The 20,110-nt window shown below is 43.8% G+C and overlaps 1 protein-coding gene across 2 annotated transcripts in view; it reads left to right on the top strand.

Moving 5' to 3' along the window:
* The first annotated feature begins 9,572 nt into the window (after positions 1–9,572).
* Positions 9,573–20,110, top strand: part of TMEM65 (transmembrane protein 65) — a 53,353-nt gene continuing 42,815 nt past the window's right edge. The window contains exon 1 of one of the 2 annotated variants that reach the window (XM_036264437.1): positions 9,573–10,391. In XM_036264437.1, coding sequence (XP_036120330.1) covers positions 10,097–10,391 — 295 coding nt within the window. In that variant the 5' untranslated portion in view covers positions 9,573–10,096. The remainder of the gene's footprint in view (positions 10,392–20,110) is intronic. The other variant, XM_036264436.1, reaches the window with a different exon arrangement.

Genomic DNA, 20,110 nt, shown 5'->3' with positions numbered 1-20,110 from the left:
GGGCCAAATAACTGGCCTGGGCCTAAAGCGGCACTGCCTCCCAGACAACTGATCGCAAAGGTAACGGGAAAGCAGGCATCGTAACTAGGAATGGAAATTAAAGACAGTCTTTAGAATTAGCTTCACCGTGTTAGCTTACCTGTACCCACAAAATTCCTTGCTCAGCTTATTAACACTCATATAAATGGCTTCCTTCTATTGATATAATGGTTCCTTCCCTTTCTCATGAACACCCTTTGCCTTCCCCTCCTCACCAGAACACTGCTTGTGTGTCTCCCTGAATCAGTGCTTCCTGGTGGATCTGAAATAACCCTTGTTGCCTCTCACTTTGGCCTTTACTTTTAGGTTAACAGGAGGAAAGCAGAGCTCAGAAACCGTAAGCAGCTCGCTCCAGGGCCCACTAAGAGTAAATGCTGAGGCCGTGATGTGAACTTCTCTTTTGACACCAAATCTCGTGCCTAAGGTTGGTGACATTACAATTGCTACTAAGTCTTGCATTACTGCACTATCTCTTGTGGCTCCCCTACTCCCACACCTTGATAAATGGTCCCTTTGTTAATAAACCCTCCTCAAATTATCCCATTTAGAATGTACTGCTATCTGCGTCCCCTTGTGGCGCTACTTGGTATGCTTACTATGAAAGATCTGGATTTAACTTTCTTGCTCCCACTTCCTTGCCCCACAAAACTACACACACACACACACACACACACACACACACACACACTTCTTGAATGTTTATCCCTCTGATCCAAATTGTGTTGCTTTTTGGAGACAGGATTTGGGAAGGTAATTAGGTTTAGATGATATCATGAGGATACCACCCTCATGATGGTATTAGTGCCCTTATAAGAAGAGACACCAGAGAGCTCCAGCTCGCGCTCTCTCTCTCTCTCTCTCTCTCTCTCTCTCAGAAGAGGTTATATAGGCACACAGTAAGATGGCAGCTGCCTACAAGCCCAGAGAAGAGGCCTCAGAATGAAATATAATTTGAAATCTATCTTGGACTTCTAGCCTCCAGACCTGAGAGAAATAAATTCTGGCTGTTTAGCCATGCAGTCTACGGTTTTTGTTATGGTAGCCCAAGCTAACTAAGACACTTCCCCTCCCCCATCTGCCTCGTTTAGACATATGGTTTTTGGTTAAATCAATATTCTGTATTAGTATAATCCTGTAAAAACTATTTACCTGTGAGCTTTTATAATTATAAATTATAATTTCTCCCTAATATAATTTTTATTTACAAGAGTCAGTAATTGTCTTGGTTTTGGTTTAATTTTCTAGGTTCCTGTCTCTAATCCATTTCCCAACATTCCCCAGAAGTGTAACTCTACTTTCAATACTCTAAATACATAGACAGACCTACTGACCCCCTCTCTGTTAGAGGCACACCACCCCAAACCTTCCATCGCCTTGTTCCCACGTGGGCTGGTCACTCTCTAGTCATCCTGCGACTTCCCATTTCCTGGATTTCCTGCTTACTCCTTCAATTTAATGGAGCACATCTTCCGTTTCTTCCTGATATAATATATGCAATGCAAATATTTTGAGACTTCAATATCTGAAAAGGTTATAATCACACCAGATTGCTGGATATAGGATTCTAGATGGAAATCGTTTTCCTCAGAATTTTAATATTATTTCTCCATTGTCTTCTGGCTCCCAGCGTTGCTGTTGAGATGTCTGAAGCCACTGTGAAATGAGATTCTTTTTATTGACCTTCCCTTCAGAACCATTGACTTTGCTGCTGGAACACATGACCTTCCCTTTGGGAGCTTTCCTTCAGACATTTATTTGACAATTCTCTCCCTTATATTTTCAAAACCATTTTCTTTATCTCTCTGTACCTCCTGACCTGATTCTTTAATTTTGTAATTTATCTTCTTACATTTGCTATATTATCTACCATCTACTTTTGAGGAAACTTTTTCTCAATGTTATCTTCCAATTCTTTTGCTACATTTTTTTACTTTGTCATATTTTTAATTTTGAAGTGAAATTTTTTGTTTTCTGCATGTTCCTGCTTTGATAGATTCCTATTTTTCCCATAGATGCAGTATCTCTCCTTATTTTGCAAAGATGTTAATGTTATGCATTTTCAAAAGATGTATTTTGCTCCCTATGTCCTCAGAAATCCCCCCCTTTAAAAAAAATGCTGTCTATTTTAGTTCTGTCTTTCCATCTTGAAGGCTTTCTTCAACTTCCTAAGGATGTTAGGCTCCTGGCTGATATTTTATATTTAGGTGAGAAAACAAAGAGCTGTTTGGAAATCGTGAGTGGCAGAGCTAGCTAACGGATGGTTGCATTGTAGGGTGGTCTGGCTGAGGTCTTTCAGTGGGTGCTTAGAGAGGACTCCCCCAAGAGGATGGCTACCAGTGTTCCTGAAGCAAAGCAGAAGAGTGCATGGGACCGTGAGTCAGAGTGTTTTTGGTCCAAGCTTTCCTTGCCCTCAGGCGTTCCTGGTGCCTCCTGCATTAATCAACACCTGGGCTTCTGCTAAGGCAAGGAAGTGGCGATCTCCCAGCCAGATGGGATGTAGGAGGGGATCTGGCTTTACAACTGCTCCCTTAGAACTTTACACCTAGGTTTTTGTTTGTTATGTGTGTTTTTTTTTTTTAGCTCAATTATATCTCTACCTTCAGAACTACCTGGCATCTCCAATTCCTGTACATTTTTGAGGCTGTTGCTCAAATTTACCTCCTCCTAGGCGGCTCCGTTCCGGCTGAGTTTTCACCTTGCTCTGCTCCAGTTAGTTACCCCCCCCCTTCCCGCTTTCCACCTTGTCTTACTGTGTGGCCGCCATCTGTTCTCCCATTAACTCTGTGCTTTCGCGGCTATGCCCTTTTAGAAACCCACTGTCAATCTTCTTAGTGCACTTTTATTACAAAGTGGCCATAATTATGTGTTCAACTCACCATTTCTAATGAGGTCTTTCTTGTCCTCAACTTGCTTTCTGTTGCTGCTGCAGTTGAAACTCTAGACTACTCATTCTTAGAAACTATATCATCCTTAGGTGTCTGTGACCACAGGTTTTGTTTGTTTTGTTTTTCCCTTTTGCCATGTCTTCTCATCTCCTTTCCTGGGTTCTTTCTTCTTCCACTGCTTATCCCTTAAATGATGCCATTTCCCAGGTCTCTGTCTTATGTTTTCATTCACACATTTTCTATAAAAAAAAAAAACACCTCATCTACTTGCATGAATTTAATCACTTCCTTAATGTTGTTGAGCCCCAAATCTATGTCTGTGGTTCCAAATTTACATAAAACCCTAACACCAGACAGAGGAAAAGAGGACCCTGTCCCCCTATATCCTAATCAGGAAAAACAAACATGCTGGAGCCCCAACAGGCCTTCCTTTTAGATAAAAAACTTAAGAAACAGAGCCAAGCAGGAACTTTACTAGTCATAAAATGGGAGCTTTTGCTGCAATAAAAAGCAATCCCTAAATTGCAACAACACAAATAAGTTCATTTCTCTGTCACGTGAAGTCTGCTGTGGACAGGGGCATCTGCCCTGCTACACTGCTCACTGTTCCTGGCCTTTCCAGTTTCATGGACCTTCTCTCTGAACACAGGCTGTGTATCTCACCGTGCTGGTGCCTGCCTCTGGAGGTGAAATATGTCAGATTTCCAGTCATTGGCCAAACAAGTCACACAGCCACCCTTAACTTCAAGAGCACAGGGAAGAATAATCTTCTCTGGCCCTGAGAATCAGATACTGTTGAACAGTAGTTACTTCTAGCATCTAAAATACTAAGGTTTAAATAGAAAATCATCTCACCTTAAACAAAGTATCTTTTTATTTTTATACTTCTGGTGCCTAACTTGGTGGCTGGTATGAAGAGGGTGTCAATATATGTTGAATTCAGATATGTGTTAGATGATTTAAAAAATATGTTTTATTGATTTGTTAGAGAGAGAGGGAGGGAGAGATAGAAATATTGATGTGAGAGAGAAACATCAATTGGCTGCCTCCCGCACGCCCCCTACTGGGGATCAAGCCCAAAATGTGGGCCTGTGCCCTGACTGGGAATGGAACCAGGCCCTCTCAGTCCATGGGATGATGTTCAATCCACTGAGCCACACTGGCCAGGCAATGTGTTAGATGATTTGATAAATCTCTCTGAAAAAGTGTTCAGAAAAGTCTAAATTGACTCATTTTTCTTCCAGAACAAATGGGAACATCTGAAATCCTTCCACTGACCTTCCTGCTGGGCTCAAAGATGGAGTCATTATTTAAAAATAGATGTATAACATCTAAATATTTGGAAGCCTCACTAAAATTTGAGTTTCAAGTTTGAAGAGAAGGTATTTCATAGCCCTACCGTGTATATTTAGCATGATCAATCTCCCTCCCCAACCTCAAACATGATGGGAAGCCTGGGAGGGGAACAAAGTTATATAATATTGCCCTGAAGGAGTCATATAGGTGTGTGTTTATGCATGCATGTGTGTGGGTATTATGTGTGCATGTGCACCTTTTATGTTGAATGTGGGACAGTCACAGTCTTGATGCCTACAGGTATGTTTATGGACAAATAAATATAAGCCTCATGGAGTATGAAATTGAGCACAGGAGTTTTGAGTTCCAACTGATAGCTCCTCCTTGTATTTTCTATCTTGCTTCTATGAGATACTATTTCTTTCCCAGTGATGGGGACTTTTCAACATGTAGATTAAATCATTAGAAATGAAGTGCCACCAAGCTGATGATGAGAGCTAGTACAGAATGACAGGTGTAGAGGGACACAAAGGGCCCAAAAGAGAAAATGTCCGTTCAGGGTTGATTTAGGATTTCTCGGGTATTTTCCATACCCAAAGTTCTGTAGTTCCTGTCTTTAGTAAAAAGCTTTGTTTTTGTTTAACGTATATGCACTTACCATAAACAATTCAAGCAACAGAGATAAGTGCAAAGGAGAACTTTTTAAAAAAATCATCCAATATCCCAAGAACAATAATGACCAGTATTATATCAGGTGAACATTGTCCCAGGCATCTCTAGTGATACAAACATCACTGGCTCCTTGGCCTCTTCCACTCTCTCACTGTGGAGAGTCCCAGGGTCGGCCCCAGACCCTCTCCTCAGCTCCATCTTTACTTTCCCCCAAAGGGAACCTGGCCAGTTCTCTAGCTTTAAATGGTATCTGAATGTTGATGGCTCCCAAATTTATATCTCCAGCCTTGCCCTTGGGGAACTGGACCGCTAGACTGCAAGGAGTGGGCATGCTGAGAAACGTTGAGAAAGGAGTCTTGAGAAAGTAGAGATCTAGTTGGATTCTCTTTCCTTCAGCTCTAGTTATATGACCCCTTGATATATATTTTAGATATATTGTTTACTGCTAACACTAATTTTTGAATCTCAATGCCTGTTAATATTACCTATCATTTGCTGAGCACATACTACATGGGAGGCATGGTGTCATGTGTTTTAAATACATTATTTCATTTTGTCCTGATGATTCTGTGGGGTATATATATATATATATATATATATATATATATATATATTTTTTTTTTTATCCTCACCCGAGGACATTTTTCCATTTTTTGTACAGATAGAGTGGGAGGGAGAGAGAAGAAGAGATAGAGAGAGAGAAACATCGATGTGAAGGGACACATCGAGTGGCTGCCACCGCACAACCAACCAGGGTCGGGGACAAACTGCAACCGAAGTACGTGCCCTTAGCGGGAACCGAACCCGGGTCTCTCCGGACCGCAGGCCGACGCTCTAACCGCTGAGCCAAACTGGCCAGGGCTGTGGGGTATATTTTAAGAACTAACAAAAAATCCCCAAACCAAGACTTGGAATGACAACTTGTCCAAATTGATACAGCTAGTAGGTGTTAGAATTAGGATTTGAACTCGGGGGACCCATGCTCTTTCTAGTATGCTCTACTGCCTCCATTTGCATTTTAATATAAATTTTAGTATCAGTTTGATAATATCATGCACACACATACAGAGACACAAACCCAGCTGGGATTCTGACTGGTATTGTACGGAATCTATAGATTAATTTGAGTTTTCCAAACCTGAATGGGTATTTCCTTCCATTTATTTAAGTCTTCCTTAATTTTTCTAATAATATTTTGTGGTGTTCATTGTGAGGTGGCAGTTGATTCACCACAACCCTGTGGAGCAGGGGGATTCCAGGGGCCGGAATCCTAAGGCAGGCACTCGATGGAATAAAAGTTCAATGAGGGAACTACAAAAATGTGGGTAGCAGAAATAATTAAAGGTCCTCGTAAGTAAAGCAACAATTTCAGGAATTTAGAAGTGGACAGCAATACCCTGCTGTATACCGAATCATAAAATGTAGCCTTGTGCCCTGCCAGCAACGGGGTGCCAGAAGCTCTGGAGAGTGTTTGCATGACGTAACCTACCGTGGACTGTTGACTCAGCAGCAATTTTTCATTCAGAGGAGACTCTGATTGTTAACTGAGGCATGAAGTTTGTTATCTAGAAAAGTAAAGAGCAGGCTAGGTCAAACCCAGGCTAAGTTGCCTTCTGGGCCTTCCTCTCCCTCTTCCATTTCTGTAACCTTCTCCGACTGAGCTGGCTTTTGTGGTCTGGTGGTAGCCAGTAGAATATAGTGGAAGTGATGCAGCATGAACTTGTTAGGGTAAGTCAGAAAAGGCCCTAAGTCTGGTACTTTTCAGACACTCACTCTGAGGGACACCAGGTGCCATGTGAGAAGTCTGCCATGCTGGAGGGATTGTAGGAAGGCTCTTTGGTTCACAGACACAGCTGAGCTTCCAGACAGCCAACAGCCAGCATCAACTGTCAGCCACATGAGTGTGCCATCTTGGATGTCTAGCCCAGATGAGCCTTAAAATGACAGCAGCTGCAGTTGACATCTGATAAGAGACTTCAACAATAAGCTGGCCAAGAAAGCCCTTCCCAAATTTCTGAGCCACAAAATCAAGAGCAAAATAGACTGGCTATCTTAGCCACTAAGTCTGGCATAACACATTCACTCAAAGAGCAGCAACATAAACCAGTTTACCAACCAATTTAGAATAGAGTGAGAAGCAACAGGAAAGAAATGCTTAGGATACGGTATAAGCAGAGTGGAAGGACCATAGTACCTAAATTTTGTTTTATGCAATGTTGATAGGTCCTAACCCTTTCTGCCATGCCAGTCTTCTTCTCTGCAGATGGTGTAGTTTTTTGTGTTGTTGTTCAGATAGAGTGGGAAGGAGAGAGAGAGAGAGAGAAACATTGATGTGAAAGGGACACATCGAGTGGCCGCCACCCGCACGACCCAACCAGGGCCCGGGACAAACTGCAACTGAAGTACATGCCCTTAGCGGGAACCGAACCAGGGTCTCTCTGGACCACAGGCCGATGCTCTAACCGCTGAACCAAACCAGCCAGGGCCAGATGGTGTAGTTTTAAGGAGGAGAGTGAAGCGGTGGGTGGGTGGTGGGGGGATGGGAGGTGGGGATGGGGGAAGTAGCAGATTAAAGGAGCCTGGAAACAACGTGCATCTCTTTGTCAGAGACATAGGGACAAGTATGTCTGATCATAACTGTATCTGGCCATTACCTGGCTGTGTAGCTAGGGGATTACCTTGTACAGAGACTACATGAGGCTATATAATGGGTGTCACTAGTAGGTGGCCAATTTAGGGATGAGATGACATTATTGTCAGTCTAGAAGTGGTATGTCCCATGCCTTACTAATATTTAAAGTTCACTTAGTCTACCTGTTTCAATCTAAAGTAGCACTTTTATTTTTTCCATCCTTTTTTATCTATGTTCAACACATACCCATGTATTTTATTACGTCTCATAAGCAAATTTTGCATACATTTCAGTTTCTCCTATTTTCTGTAACAGAATGGAATACTCATAAATCATACAGCAAACACATTACAGCAAGCCCCAATCAGCAAGCACTTACCAGATCAAATTCATGATGTCCCACTAATTGGCTAAAGAAATTCACGTGGCCAAGCCCACAGTCAATATGGGACAGGTCTACACAAGGGAGTGGATACTATAAGGCATGATTCATTGGGACCACTACTTTAATAATGTACCACTAACACCTCGCTAGGAAATGGTTGATACAGCCATCAAACTCTCAGCAATCTGTTTCTGGAGCTGACACACAAAGCTGGTGTCATTGGGAATGGGTTCTTAGCAAGGAGCTTTTCCAAACCTCACTTCCTAGGATCCCACCCCAAGCCCAGTGAGTCAGAATTTCTTGGGACTGAAATAACTGCAGAGTATTCCGACACACGCTAGGGGTATAGAGGGTTTCAAAGACAAGAGAGACATCGTCTGTACACTCAAAGAACTTAGTTTCCACAGAATACATTCTCAGTTGTCATTACTACACCAGAGGCCTTGAGATTTAAAATAAATTGCTTTCCATGTTTCTTTAAGTTAGAGCAGTGTTTCTCAAACTTATGTGTGCATCAACATTAAGTGGAGGGCCTGTTAAAGCACACCTGACTGGGCCCAACTCCCAGGTTCTAATTCAGGAGGTCCGAGTGGAGCGCATTAATTTGCAGGTCTAACAAGCACTGCTGTCCAGGGACTGTACTTTGAGAACCACTGAGAGCAGGGCGATTTAGTGAATATATTGCACTTCCATGTTTATAGTATGTCTACTACCTAGCAGGGCTTGGGCTGCAGCAGCAGCGGATATTTAAGGACAGGATTTAGAGCTTGATTACACTTGAGCAGATTTAGTCTCTAAGTGGATCTCTCTAAGACAGGAAGCCTAAGTATCATTTAAGACAGGTTCAGATTGAGAGAGAAAGGAAAGCTTGGAGTAGGAGACTCTAAGCTGGGACCTGAAAGATGCCTAGGGCCTGGACATGTGGAAATAGTGGAGAATCGCAGAATTCTTTGTTCCGGCGTAGGGAAAACAAACAAACCAACCCTGACAGACACCCGGAAAAGGTCTGTAACGTTCTTGCTCCAGCGCGCCTGCACTAACAATCTGCAAGCTGCCGGCATCGGAACGAGGAAGGGTGTTCTGAGTGTCGAGATCTCGGTCTCAAACCTATTTTGGGAAGGGGCAAACTGGCCTCGCCCTCTCTTTGGAGCTCCCAGAGCTTAAAGACCGACGTGTCTGTCCGAGGCCACGCTGACTTGGCAAAGAGCGCAGCTTGGGCGCGTCAATCTCCAGAAGCCTGGGTAGGATGCTGTGATCCCGCGAGGTTCGCAGCGGCAGCGCGGCTGTGGGGAGCGGCCCGGGTGGTATCCGCCTGCCCGTGCCCAAGGGAGGGGGGTGGGCCCGCTGGGGCCTCGTTCGGAAGGAGCCTCCGATTGAGGCCTGGCGCTAAGGCGGGCCAGGTGACAGCGGCACTACCCGGCCGGGCGAGGGGTTCAATCCCTCGCTGCTTTCCCCGCTGGACTTAAGGCGACCGATGCCAGCACAACCCGGGCGAGCCCTCTCTGCCTCCATTTCCACGCACCCGAGGAGGTGAGCACGCCAGTGCACGCCCCCAAAACGGGAGACGGCGCGGCCCGCGAGCCGGAGGAATGCGCCTGCGCGGCCCCGCCCCTCCACGCCCCTTGCCTTCGCCCCGCCCCGTCACCCCTCATACCGCCGCTAGCGGTGTCGGCGGCGGGGCGGCTGGAGAGCGCGGCCGCTTCCGAGGGCGCAGAAGCCTTTCCGAGTGGGAACAAGGGCGGGCAAGAGGGTGGGAAAGCCGGCGGGAGAGAAGGGCGGCGCCGGAGGAGGGCGGCGCGTGGCTGACTCATCCCTCTGGAAAGGCGGACCGACAGACACAAACGCTCGCGGAACCCGCCCGCCCGCGCCGCTCCTCCACAGGCAGGAGGCGCCGGCCCGCACCGCCCGCCCGCCCTCCCTCCCGGGGCTCTCCCGGCCCGGCCGCCTCAGACAAACTTTTCCCCGTCCGAGGGACCGGAGCTGCCGCGGGCCCTTTGGAAGGGAACAGGGACGGCAGAGGAGGCGAGAGCCGTGCGGGCCCGGGGAGTGCATGGTGCCCGGCGCCTCGGCTGCCCATCTGGAGGACATCGGGGCGGGGTCGGCTGAGCCCAGCTCCTTCTTCTAGCCTCAGCCTCGCCAGAAATCGCCCCCCGGACTGCCGCCGGGGTCCCCGCGCCCCAGCCCGCCATGTCCCGGCTGCTGCCGCTGCTGCGGAGCTGGACCGCGCGCAGCCTGAGGCCGGGCCCGGCCGCCGCGCCCCGCCTGCCGTCCTGGTGTGGCTGCGGGCGGGGGCTGCTGGCGCTCGCGTGCCCCGGAGGCTCCCCCGGCGGGCCCCGGGCGCTGGGCACCCACCCCAAGGAGCCCATGGAGGCGCTGAACACGGCGCAGGGCGCGCGCGACTTTATCTACAGCCTGCACTCCACCGAGCGGAGCTGCCTGCTCAAGGAGCTGCACCGCTTCGAGTCCATCGCCATCGCCCAAGGTAAGGGGGCTGGTGGGTGAGCCCGCGGGGCCAGCACCCCCCTGCCCCGCCTGCGCCCGGGAAACCGTGCCGCCCCTCGGCCTGGGACCCCCGCCGCCGCCCCACACGCCGGCCCCCCTCGCCTGCCTGGCCCCGCGCCTGGGACGTCGGAGGGGGGAACTTTCCGCCTCCTGAGTGTCCCCGGGGCGGGGAGAACAGGCGCCGACCGAGCCAGGCTGCCAGGGCCAACGCCGGGCTGACCGGTTCCTCCCCAGCTCCAGAAGCCCGAGCTTCAGCCCAAATTGCCAACCGATACTGGTCTGATTTGCGGTGTGCCTCCCCTCCCCAGCCCTCTGGTCCCCAAGTCCTTGATGCTTTCTTGTGAATGTCCAGCCTTGCAGGTGGCACGGCATGCCTGCTTCCCCCGAAAGTGCTACAAACCCTAGAGGGAGGAAGAAACTTTCCTAAAGGGTTATGAAACAAAGATGTATGGGCGCCTATAAGAAGGGATGTTGCTTCATAAGGCAGAGATGCTCTCGGCTGCTTGTTTGCACTCATATCTAGTTGCATGCATATGAGCAGCCAAAGGAAACATTTCCCTGGGAAATGGAAAGAATGGATCAAACCAGCAACTGCAGATACACACTTGCAAGCCCATATAAATTCGGTGCTTCGCTAGTTAAACTCGTTTTTGTTGTGTCCCCGGAGGTTGAAAGAATTAAGTTAACAAGAAAGTATTTCTCTGGGAATCTGTGGCTCTACACGAAAAAGCAGGCTTCTGCTCATCCTAATCTGGAATGGTGAAAGCAAAGCTATTTTTAAGCCAACATGTTAAAATAGGATATTTTTAAAACCAATGCAGAATGCTGGTAGGTCAGAATTTGAGTCCAGCTGAAAAAGCTAAAAATTCATAAAATCAAAAAGATGAAAGGAGCAAACGATAAAATCATTCAGTCTTAAAATAGTCTTGTCATTTAAATATGGTAATACAGACAATGTATTGCTACTATTTTGTGTTACATTCTGATGTGTTTGAAAATTAGAAGTTTTCTTCCCCCCTGCCCCACGCCCCCAAAGTTGGTAGGTACATAACCATTCTGTAGATTCCTTAAGTTTAGAGCACACTGATTTTGGAACATGGCATTTGATTTGTCACAGGCACTTGAAAGTGTTTCTTTGGCTTATGCACTGGAATGGAGGAAAGATTTATCTACCTCATATAAGCGTGACCTATCTATACTACTTCAGAACTTTTTATTAGCTGTGCCTTTTGACCACTCCCCCCAGTTCAGGGAATTGTGAACCAATTAGTTTTGGATGATTCAAGACATTGTCTACCCACAGTGCTTTTACAGGAAAAATGTCACATTGCAATCAATTTCTTTTTTAAATGTGTAATCATATTATATTGTCATAATAGAAGGCTAGCATATTCTGTAAGCTATGTATGTACTCAGTATGTAGTTTTAAAATATTCAGTTCTGAAAATGAGCTCCTTGAAAAACAATATAGACACTCACATGCTGAAGTTCTCCTTGGATAAGATTATTTGAGCACACATTTGACTTTTTCTAAGTAGTTTCTTTGAAATTCTGCAGGACGATTATTGCAAGATCGGAGGGCCCTATTAATAAAATTTTATGGCAGTTCTTGAAAAGGCATGTCCTGGGTAAATTTTACTTCATACCTATTGTACATTGCAATAGAGATGCTACATTTTCCAATGAAGATAATATTTTAAAATTTAACATGGTTTTAAGTATGCTGGAAATGATCTATAAACTTCAGTCAATGGAGATCAGTTAGGATTAATTAGACTTAATAAATATGTTAAGTTATATGAGAGAGAATGCTTATCTCCTATTTATAAGCTAAAGAACTTCAAAGTTCAAATCTACTATTTTTGCCAATATTGATGACTAAATTATTGCCCTTTGACTCAAATGACACTTAATTGATGCTACTGCTTTCATTTTTAGGACAGTCTTAGTGTTTTCTTTTCTTTTTTTTCAGTATCAATACATATATTTACTATGGAGATAACTGAAATCATCACTAATAAATTACCGAATTATTATGTTGCGAATGAATACAGTTCATTCCATTGCTGAAATGAATATTTCTTTTCCCAGACAAATGTAAAATTCCTGTTTTTCTTTTAATGTTGCTCACTGAATGTTTTTATTTTTTTTTTATTATTATTTTTTTTAATCCTCACCCGAGGACATTTTTTTTCCCCCAATTTTTGTACAGATAGAGTGGGAGGGAGAGAAAGGGAGAGAGAGAGAGAAACATCGACGTGAAAGGGACACATCGAGTGGCTGCCACCCGCACGACCAACCAGGGCCGGGGACAAACTGCAACCGAAGTACGTGTCCTTAGCGGGAACCGAACCCAGGTCTCTCCGGACCGCAGGCCGACGCTCTAACCGCTGAGCCAAACTGGCTAGGGCGCTCACTGAATGTTTTTAAATACCCAATTCATGCATTAAATGTGTGTGTACTTAGTGCTTTTTCTAATGAAATAAATTTTTTTAAAAGGGCTTTTTTTTTTACTCTAGAAAATCTTATGTGTCCTTGGGAAGGTTGCTTGTAGGAGTATGTTGGACTTAGTGTGGAAACATTACAGGGAAAAAATCATCCATGTTCCTATATGTCAGTGGAATCTACTGCTGAAATTTGGTACTTTTGCTGTTATCTTTCTTATGTGTTTATCAGCAGACATGTGATATGGTTTATAACAAGATAAAGCAATAGAATCAAATAGATATTGCCTACTTTGTGGGATGTCTTATCATGGCTTCTTAGGATATTGTGATTTTAAAATTACAAACGGATTTCCTCCCCAATTTAAAAAAAGTTGATGTTGTGTTCTCAACTTACCTGCCCAACCTGGTCTTTTTCCAGAAACAGCTCATATCCTCCTGATAGTACATCGTTAGGTCATTGTTTTTACAAGTAGGGCTGGCAAGCTGACATTATTATAGTTGCCTTTTAATTTTAGCCAAGATTTTAAAACAAATTTGTCTCCCACTTTTTGCAATTACAATTTTTATTTATAATTATTTTTAAAAACTGGTTCCAGGACCCTTCGTAGATACCCAAATCTGTGGGCGTTCAAGTTGCTTATATAAAATGGCATACTATTTGCATATGACCTACACACATCATCCCCATATACTTTATATCCTCTCTAGATTACTTATAATATCTAATACAATGTAAATGCTATGTAAATAGTTGTTATACCGTATTGTTTAGGGAATAATGACAAGAAAAAAGTCTGTACATGTTCAGTGCAGACACAACCATCCTAGGCCTAACTACACTGTACATGTCAGCAACATGTAACTCCCCCCCGCCCAAATATTTAAATCTTTGGTTGGTTGAATCCCCAAATGCAAAACCTATAGATACTGAGGGACGAATGTGTAGCAATTTGGTTTTTGAAGGACGGGCAATGGCAGTGTTCATTGTATTAGTACATTGCTGTATTACAGATTACCCCGAAATATAATGGCTTACAACAAACATGTATTGTCTCACAGTTTCTAAGGATCAGGAATTCTGGAGCAGCTTAGCAAGACATTTCTGACTCAGGATCTCTCATGAAGTTGTAATCAAGCTTTCAGCTGGGGCTGCATCATATGAAGTCTTGACTGGGACTGAGAGATCCATTCCCGTGAAGGCTCACTCACATGGTTGTTGGCTGGAAGTCTCGATTTCTTGCCATGCAGGCTTCTCCCCAGGGCTGCCTAAGTATTCTCAAGATGTGGCAGTTGGCTTCCTCTAGAACAAGTGATGACAGAGTCTAAGCTAGAAGCCATGGTCTTTTATTACTCAGTCTTAGGAGGGTACTGTACACAGTGTAAAGCTAGGAGGTGGAAATCATTGAAAGGCATCTTAGAGGGTGCCTTGCACACTTATTTAAGATGTAATTAATGTTTACCAGAGAATTACATGGAGAGATAAGAGTTTGCTTTTGAGGAGACACAGTAAAAGATTTGATTTGAAAAAAGGAGTTTCTTAGGGAATATTTTTGTTATCTGTGAACTTAAGTTATTTTTAAAATGAGATTCTTTCTACATATAACAAATAAAAGATGTATTGAGGTGAACAGAGCAGTTTTTCTATCAATGTTAGATCTTAATCAGCTTGCATTTTTTTCTCTTTTGCTATATAAGTGGTAATTGTGTATATTTATGTTTGCTTTTTACCATTTATCTACATCCACATAGACACACCATATAATTCTAAACTACGGTTTTGTAGTTTCTCACTTTTTGTGATTATTTAAGGTAGATGAGGAGCTTTGTTTTAAGAACTTGGCATATAGCATAGGGGCCTTTGTCAAAATGAAAAGCTGGAAGATAAAAAGCTGATATTAAAGTGGATGCCTAAAATACTTAAAAATAAGGTTTTTCATGGCATTCTGATTCCACTAAAGATCTTGGACTCTTAAGGGGAGTATCTCCATTTTTCTCAGTCTGTTGTTCAGGATTATGTGAGAAAGTAGAAACTCTGTTAAGCTATTAATCTCTTGGAGAATTGGAGATAATGTTGGCTTTTGCTCAAAGAAAATAAGAAAGAGGTCAAGGAAAACATCTCATACTCTAATTTAAGATATGTGAATAAAGATATTTTAGTGCCTTTGTTGAAATAGTAAAAGAGGAATAAGGGAAGTATAGCCCCAGTTAGACCAGCCAGAGAAGGGCCAGGATGAGGATATGAAATGTGAATTGAGTTAGGGGAAGTGAGAGATATCTAATAAGATGAGCACTTATGTTTATCTTGGGCCTAGATAAGTTAAATGAAGCTTTGCCACAATCAATTATTTTACCAATGTGGAAAGAACCTAATTAAATTAGTATACTCCAACAAGCTTAATTCTTAGAGTTACTGGGCATATTGGAGTGGCCCCTATTACTGGGGATTACTGCCAGTAGAGAATAGATAACACAAATAAGATTATTTCCCGTTATAAAATTGATACATGCTATTTAACAGTCTTTAATCATCACTTACATGTAACTCGATGTCTAGAGTTATATGTGATTTAAAACAACAACCATTCTATTATATTTCTTGATTTTGTGGGTCAGGAATATAGTCAGGGCTTAGCTGGATGATTCATCTGTTTCATGTGGTCTCTATGGAAGTCACCTATAAACTTCAGTTGGAAGATGGGCTTGTTTCAGGGTCCAGGATGGCTTTACTCATGTCTGGCACTTTGATGGAGATAACTGAAAGGCTGGGCTCAACTGGACCGGTTGACCAGAGTAGATGCATGTGACCGCACCAGCATAACAATCTCAGGATGCTATAGTAGCTAGATGATAGGCCAAGATCCCAGAGAAAATGTTCCAAGGGGGCTAGATAGAAGCTAAGACTGATTAGTTTCTTATTGCTGCTATAACAAATTCCTCCTAATTTAGTGGTTTAAAACAACAAATTTATTCTTTTAGCATTCTGGAGGTTTGAAGGCTAAAATAAAAGTGTCTGCAAGGTTCTGTCCTGGAGGCGTCATAGGAAAATCTGTTCCTTGTCTCTTCCAGCTTTTGTCATTCCTTAGTTCCTGGCCACATCACTCTAATCTCTGCTTTTGATTGTCATATGTCTCATTCATGAACTTTTTTTTGCCTCCCTCTTATGAGGATCCCCGTGATGATATTTAGGGCCTGGATAATCTCACTCTCTCAAAATCCTTAATTTAATCACACCTGCAAGATCTCTTTGCCATATAAGGTAACATTCACAGGTTGGAGGATTAGGATGTGGACAGATTTGGGGGCCATTATTCAACCTACAATCCAACTTGTTATGACCTAGCTTTGGAAGTCCCAGAATGTCATTTCTGTTGCATGCTATTGGTTGAGCAAGTCACTAAGGCCAGTCTAGATTCAAGGGAAGAGAAATTAGGAGGAGGTATTTCATGTAGATGACCATACCTAATAGGTGTAGTTTGTTCCTTTCCATCAGTACATTTTTTAAAAATGAATCATTTCTGTTAGAAATCTTGTATTACATCTTTCTCTATTAATGCATATCATTAACATTATGTTGTTGTTGTTTTTTTTATCCTCACCTGAGGATACTCTTTTCCAATTTTTGTTCAGATAGAGTGGGAGAGAGAGCGAGGAAGAGAGAGAGAGAAACATTGACGTGAAAGGGACACGTCGAGTGGTTGCCACCCACACAACCCAACCAGGGCCATGGACAAACTGCAACTGAGGTACGTGCCCTTAGTGGGAACCAAACCCGGGTCTCTTTGGACTGCAGGTCGAAGCTCTAACTGCTGAGCCAAACTGGCCAGGGCAACATATTATGTTTTTGTTTAAAAAATTTGAACATTAATTCTTATGCTGAGTGCTAGTACAGTGATTCCTTTTATATATTGAGAATTATAGAACTCCTTCTTCCATATCAGGATTTCTCAACATTGGCACTGTTGACATTTGGGGCTGGATAATTGTTTGTTGTGGGGGCTGTACTTCACAGAGGATATTTAGCAGCATCCCTGTCCTCTATACCCACTAGATGACAGAGACACCCTCCTACCCACCTCACCCCCAATTATGTCAACTGAAAATGTTTCCAGACATTGCCAAATGTTCCATGTAGAAGATGTCAAGTGGGGGAAAGAGGAGGAGGGTAGCAAAATTGTCCTGGTTGAGAGTCATTGCTTTATATGAAATGCTAAAAGCTGTTTCTTCTCCAGTCCTCTGCCTTATCTCTTCTCTTTTATCATACATTGATACTTGCTGTTTTCAGTGTATTCTCTTTGCTTCTAGTTCATTGCTTTATTTTACATTTATTTGTCTCTGGGTAAGGACAGAAGAGTAACTTCTTACCTTCCTATCAGACTCCTCACCTGTCTGTCAATAAAATGAGCTTTGTGATAACTGTTTTCCTTGATTGCGGTGTTTCTTAATTTCTAAGTTCTTGACTAAATTATAAATATTAGACACTTAAAAGTATGCCTTCAGATAAGTTAAACACTGCTATAGTGTTTAATTCACCAGTAATTAATTTGGTGTTGTTTATCTCAGTAGTCACTTATTGCTAACTTTCTATAGCAATCATGACAAGCAAATTTTTATAAACAAATTTGTGGATAGGAAAATTGAAATATAAAGTCTGCAACTTAAAGGTCATCGAGAAGGTCAGTTGCAACTAAAGATAATGGATAATGGTTGGTTTTGAATGTTGGGGATGATCTGATATTGAACCATTAATAGTTTCAGTTTTTCTAAAAATAGTAATGATTTTGCCTAACCACACTTTTGTCTGGTTTTCTTTGGCATGTCAGTGTAAATCTAACTGGAACAAATAGAGACTAAATCTCTGAGTAAAGATTTTGTTAACATTTTTCTCCAGTCAGCTGAATTAATTAGTATGTAGATTTATAGGACTCACCCCTTGTGTTTGACTCATAGGTTAATGTCTGCCTTAAGTTAATGAAAACAACCACATTAAAAACAGGAAGTTAGATGTTAAAATATAATAACTTAGTTACTTCAAACCCTCTGGTAAAGAGAGATCTTCTAGACAAAGGACTTTGCAGGTAACAAGATGTCATTCCTCTTGAGCTCTGAAACATTTACTTTGATAGATTTTGTTGGAAGCATATTTGAACATAATACTGCATTTTTGTCTGCCTTAGTAAAAGTATAATGAAGAAAAAAGATGGTGGCAGGCAGGACCAGAGGAAGGGTGAGTGTGTGAGAGAGTGTGAGTGGACGTGAAGGTGGATGACCAAACTTGTGCAGTGCAGAGACGTGGAGCAGAAGGTTCCTGTGCTGTGGGTGGAGCAGCCGGCTACCCGGTAAGCGGCTCTTCAGGACACTTCTCCCTGTGCTGCTGGGAGGTCCCACCATTTTGGAAGATCCCGGGTCTTCCCTGAGTGGAGCAGCTAGGGCTCAGCAACCTGAGCTTACCAGTGCACCTGGCACCATCAGACCAGTGGACACCCTGTGTCAACACAGACCAGTGCACAGTAGTGGAGCTGTCAAGGTGCCAGTTGCGGAAACCGCGAACGGCCATTTGGCCGGGAGCCCAGCGCCATCCTCCACAGTAGCAGCCGGATCAGAGTCGAGATATACCCCCAGCAACAGAGGCTGGGGAGCAGACATCCATCCCCAGGCAACAGAAGCACAGACCAGCAGCAGAGAACCATCCCCAAAAACCACAGCAAAGGTTGAGCTGCAGCGGAGCCCTGCTGGGCAGCAGCACTCACCAGCCACCAGCAACGGGACCTGGGGCTCCATCGGGGCCTGTGCAACACTGCTGCCCACAAGAGCGGTGGGAAGCCGGGGATCTAGAGGGACCTGTGCGACCCAGCAGCCCACAGAGTGGTGGGAAGCCGGGGATCTAGAGGGACCTGTGCGACTCAGCGGCCCAAAGTGTGGGCAGGGAGTGCTGCTCCAGCAGGGCCTGAGCAATACAGCTACAGGCACCAGTGACCAGTGGGGAACACAGCTTCAGAGGGGCCCATGCAATCCAGCAGCAGCACCCAACAGGACACACCAATACCAGCCCCCAGTCGTCAGTCCTCCAGGATCCACAGCAAGCAAGAGGCGGCACGCAACAGAACAGTCTGGGAGGCACAGTAGCCTTTTTGATATACAGTGAGCTGCTTACACATCCAAACATCCTTCATTGGATATAGAGCTACCACACGGCTAAAATGGGGAGACAAAGAAACAACCACCGAAGAAAAGAAAAAGAGGACGCACTGGAAAAGGAACTACAGGAAATGGAAGAAAGCAACTTGGCAGGTAAAGAATTCAAAGCAGTGATTTTAATAGTGCTCAAACAATTTGGTGAGAACTACAAGTAACTTAATAAGAATTATGAAGAGCTCACCGGGAACTACTTTAGCTTAAAAAAAGAGGTAAGAAGCTACACATAGCCCTGGCCAGTTTGGCTCAGCGGTGAGAGCATTGGCCTGCGGTCCGGAGAGACCTGGGTTCGGTTCCTGCTAAGGGCACGTACTTCGGTTGCAGTTTGTCCCCGGCCCTGGTTGGTCCTGCGGGTGGCAGCCACTCGATGTGTCCCTTCACGTCGATGTTTCTCTCTCTCCCTTCCTCTCTCTCCCTCCCACTCTATCTGTACAAAAAATGGAAAAATATCCTCGGGTGAGGATAAAAAAAAAAAAAAAAGAAGCTACACATAAAAAGGTAGAAGCTATGCATAAAAATCAAGAGGAAATAAAAAATGATATAGCTTTTATGAAAAATACCTTAGAAGTGTTCAATAGTAGATTAGAAGAAGCTGAAGACCAAATCAGCGACTTAGAAGACAAGGTAGAGAAAAACACCCAAATAGAGCAGCAAATGGGAAAAAAGTTTAAAAAGCAGGAGGAGAGTTTAAGGGAACTGTGGGACAATACAAAACATAACAACATTCGCATTATAGGGGTACTGGAAGGAGAAGAATCAGAGAAAGGAATAGAGAATCTGAAGAAATAATGTCAGAAAACTTTCCTAAACTGGTAAAGGAAAAAGTCACACAAGTCCAGGAAACACAGAGTCCCAAGCAAGATGAACCTCAGAAGACCCACAGTTGGATGCATCATAATAAAAATGGCAAACATTAAAGACAAAGAAGAATCTTAAGGGAAGCAAGAGAGAGACAAAAAGTTACCTGCAAAGGAGCTCCCATTTGACAGCCAGCTGATTTCTCAATAGAAATGCTGCAGGCCAGAAGGGAGTGGCATGAAGTGTACATAGTAATGCAAAG

This window comes from Molossus molossus, unplaced genomic scaffold, assembly GCF_014108415.1.
Source record: "Molossus molossus isolate mMolMol1 unplaced genomic scaffold, mMolMol1.p scaffold_m16_p_16, whole genome shotgun sequence".
NCBI classification, from domain to species: Eukaryota; Metazoa; Chordata; class Mammalia; order Chiroptera; family Molossidae; genus Molossus; species Molossus molossus.
This window is presented reverse-complemented; position numbering and strand designations above follow the sequence as displayed.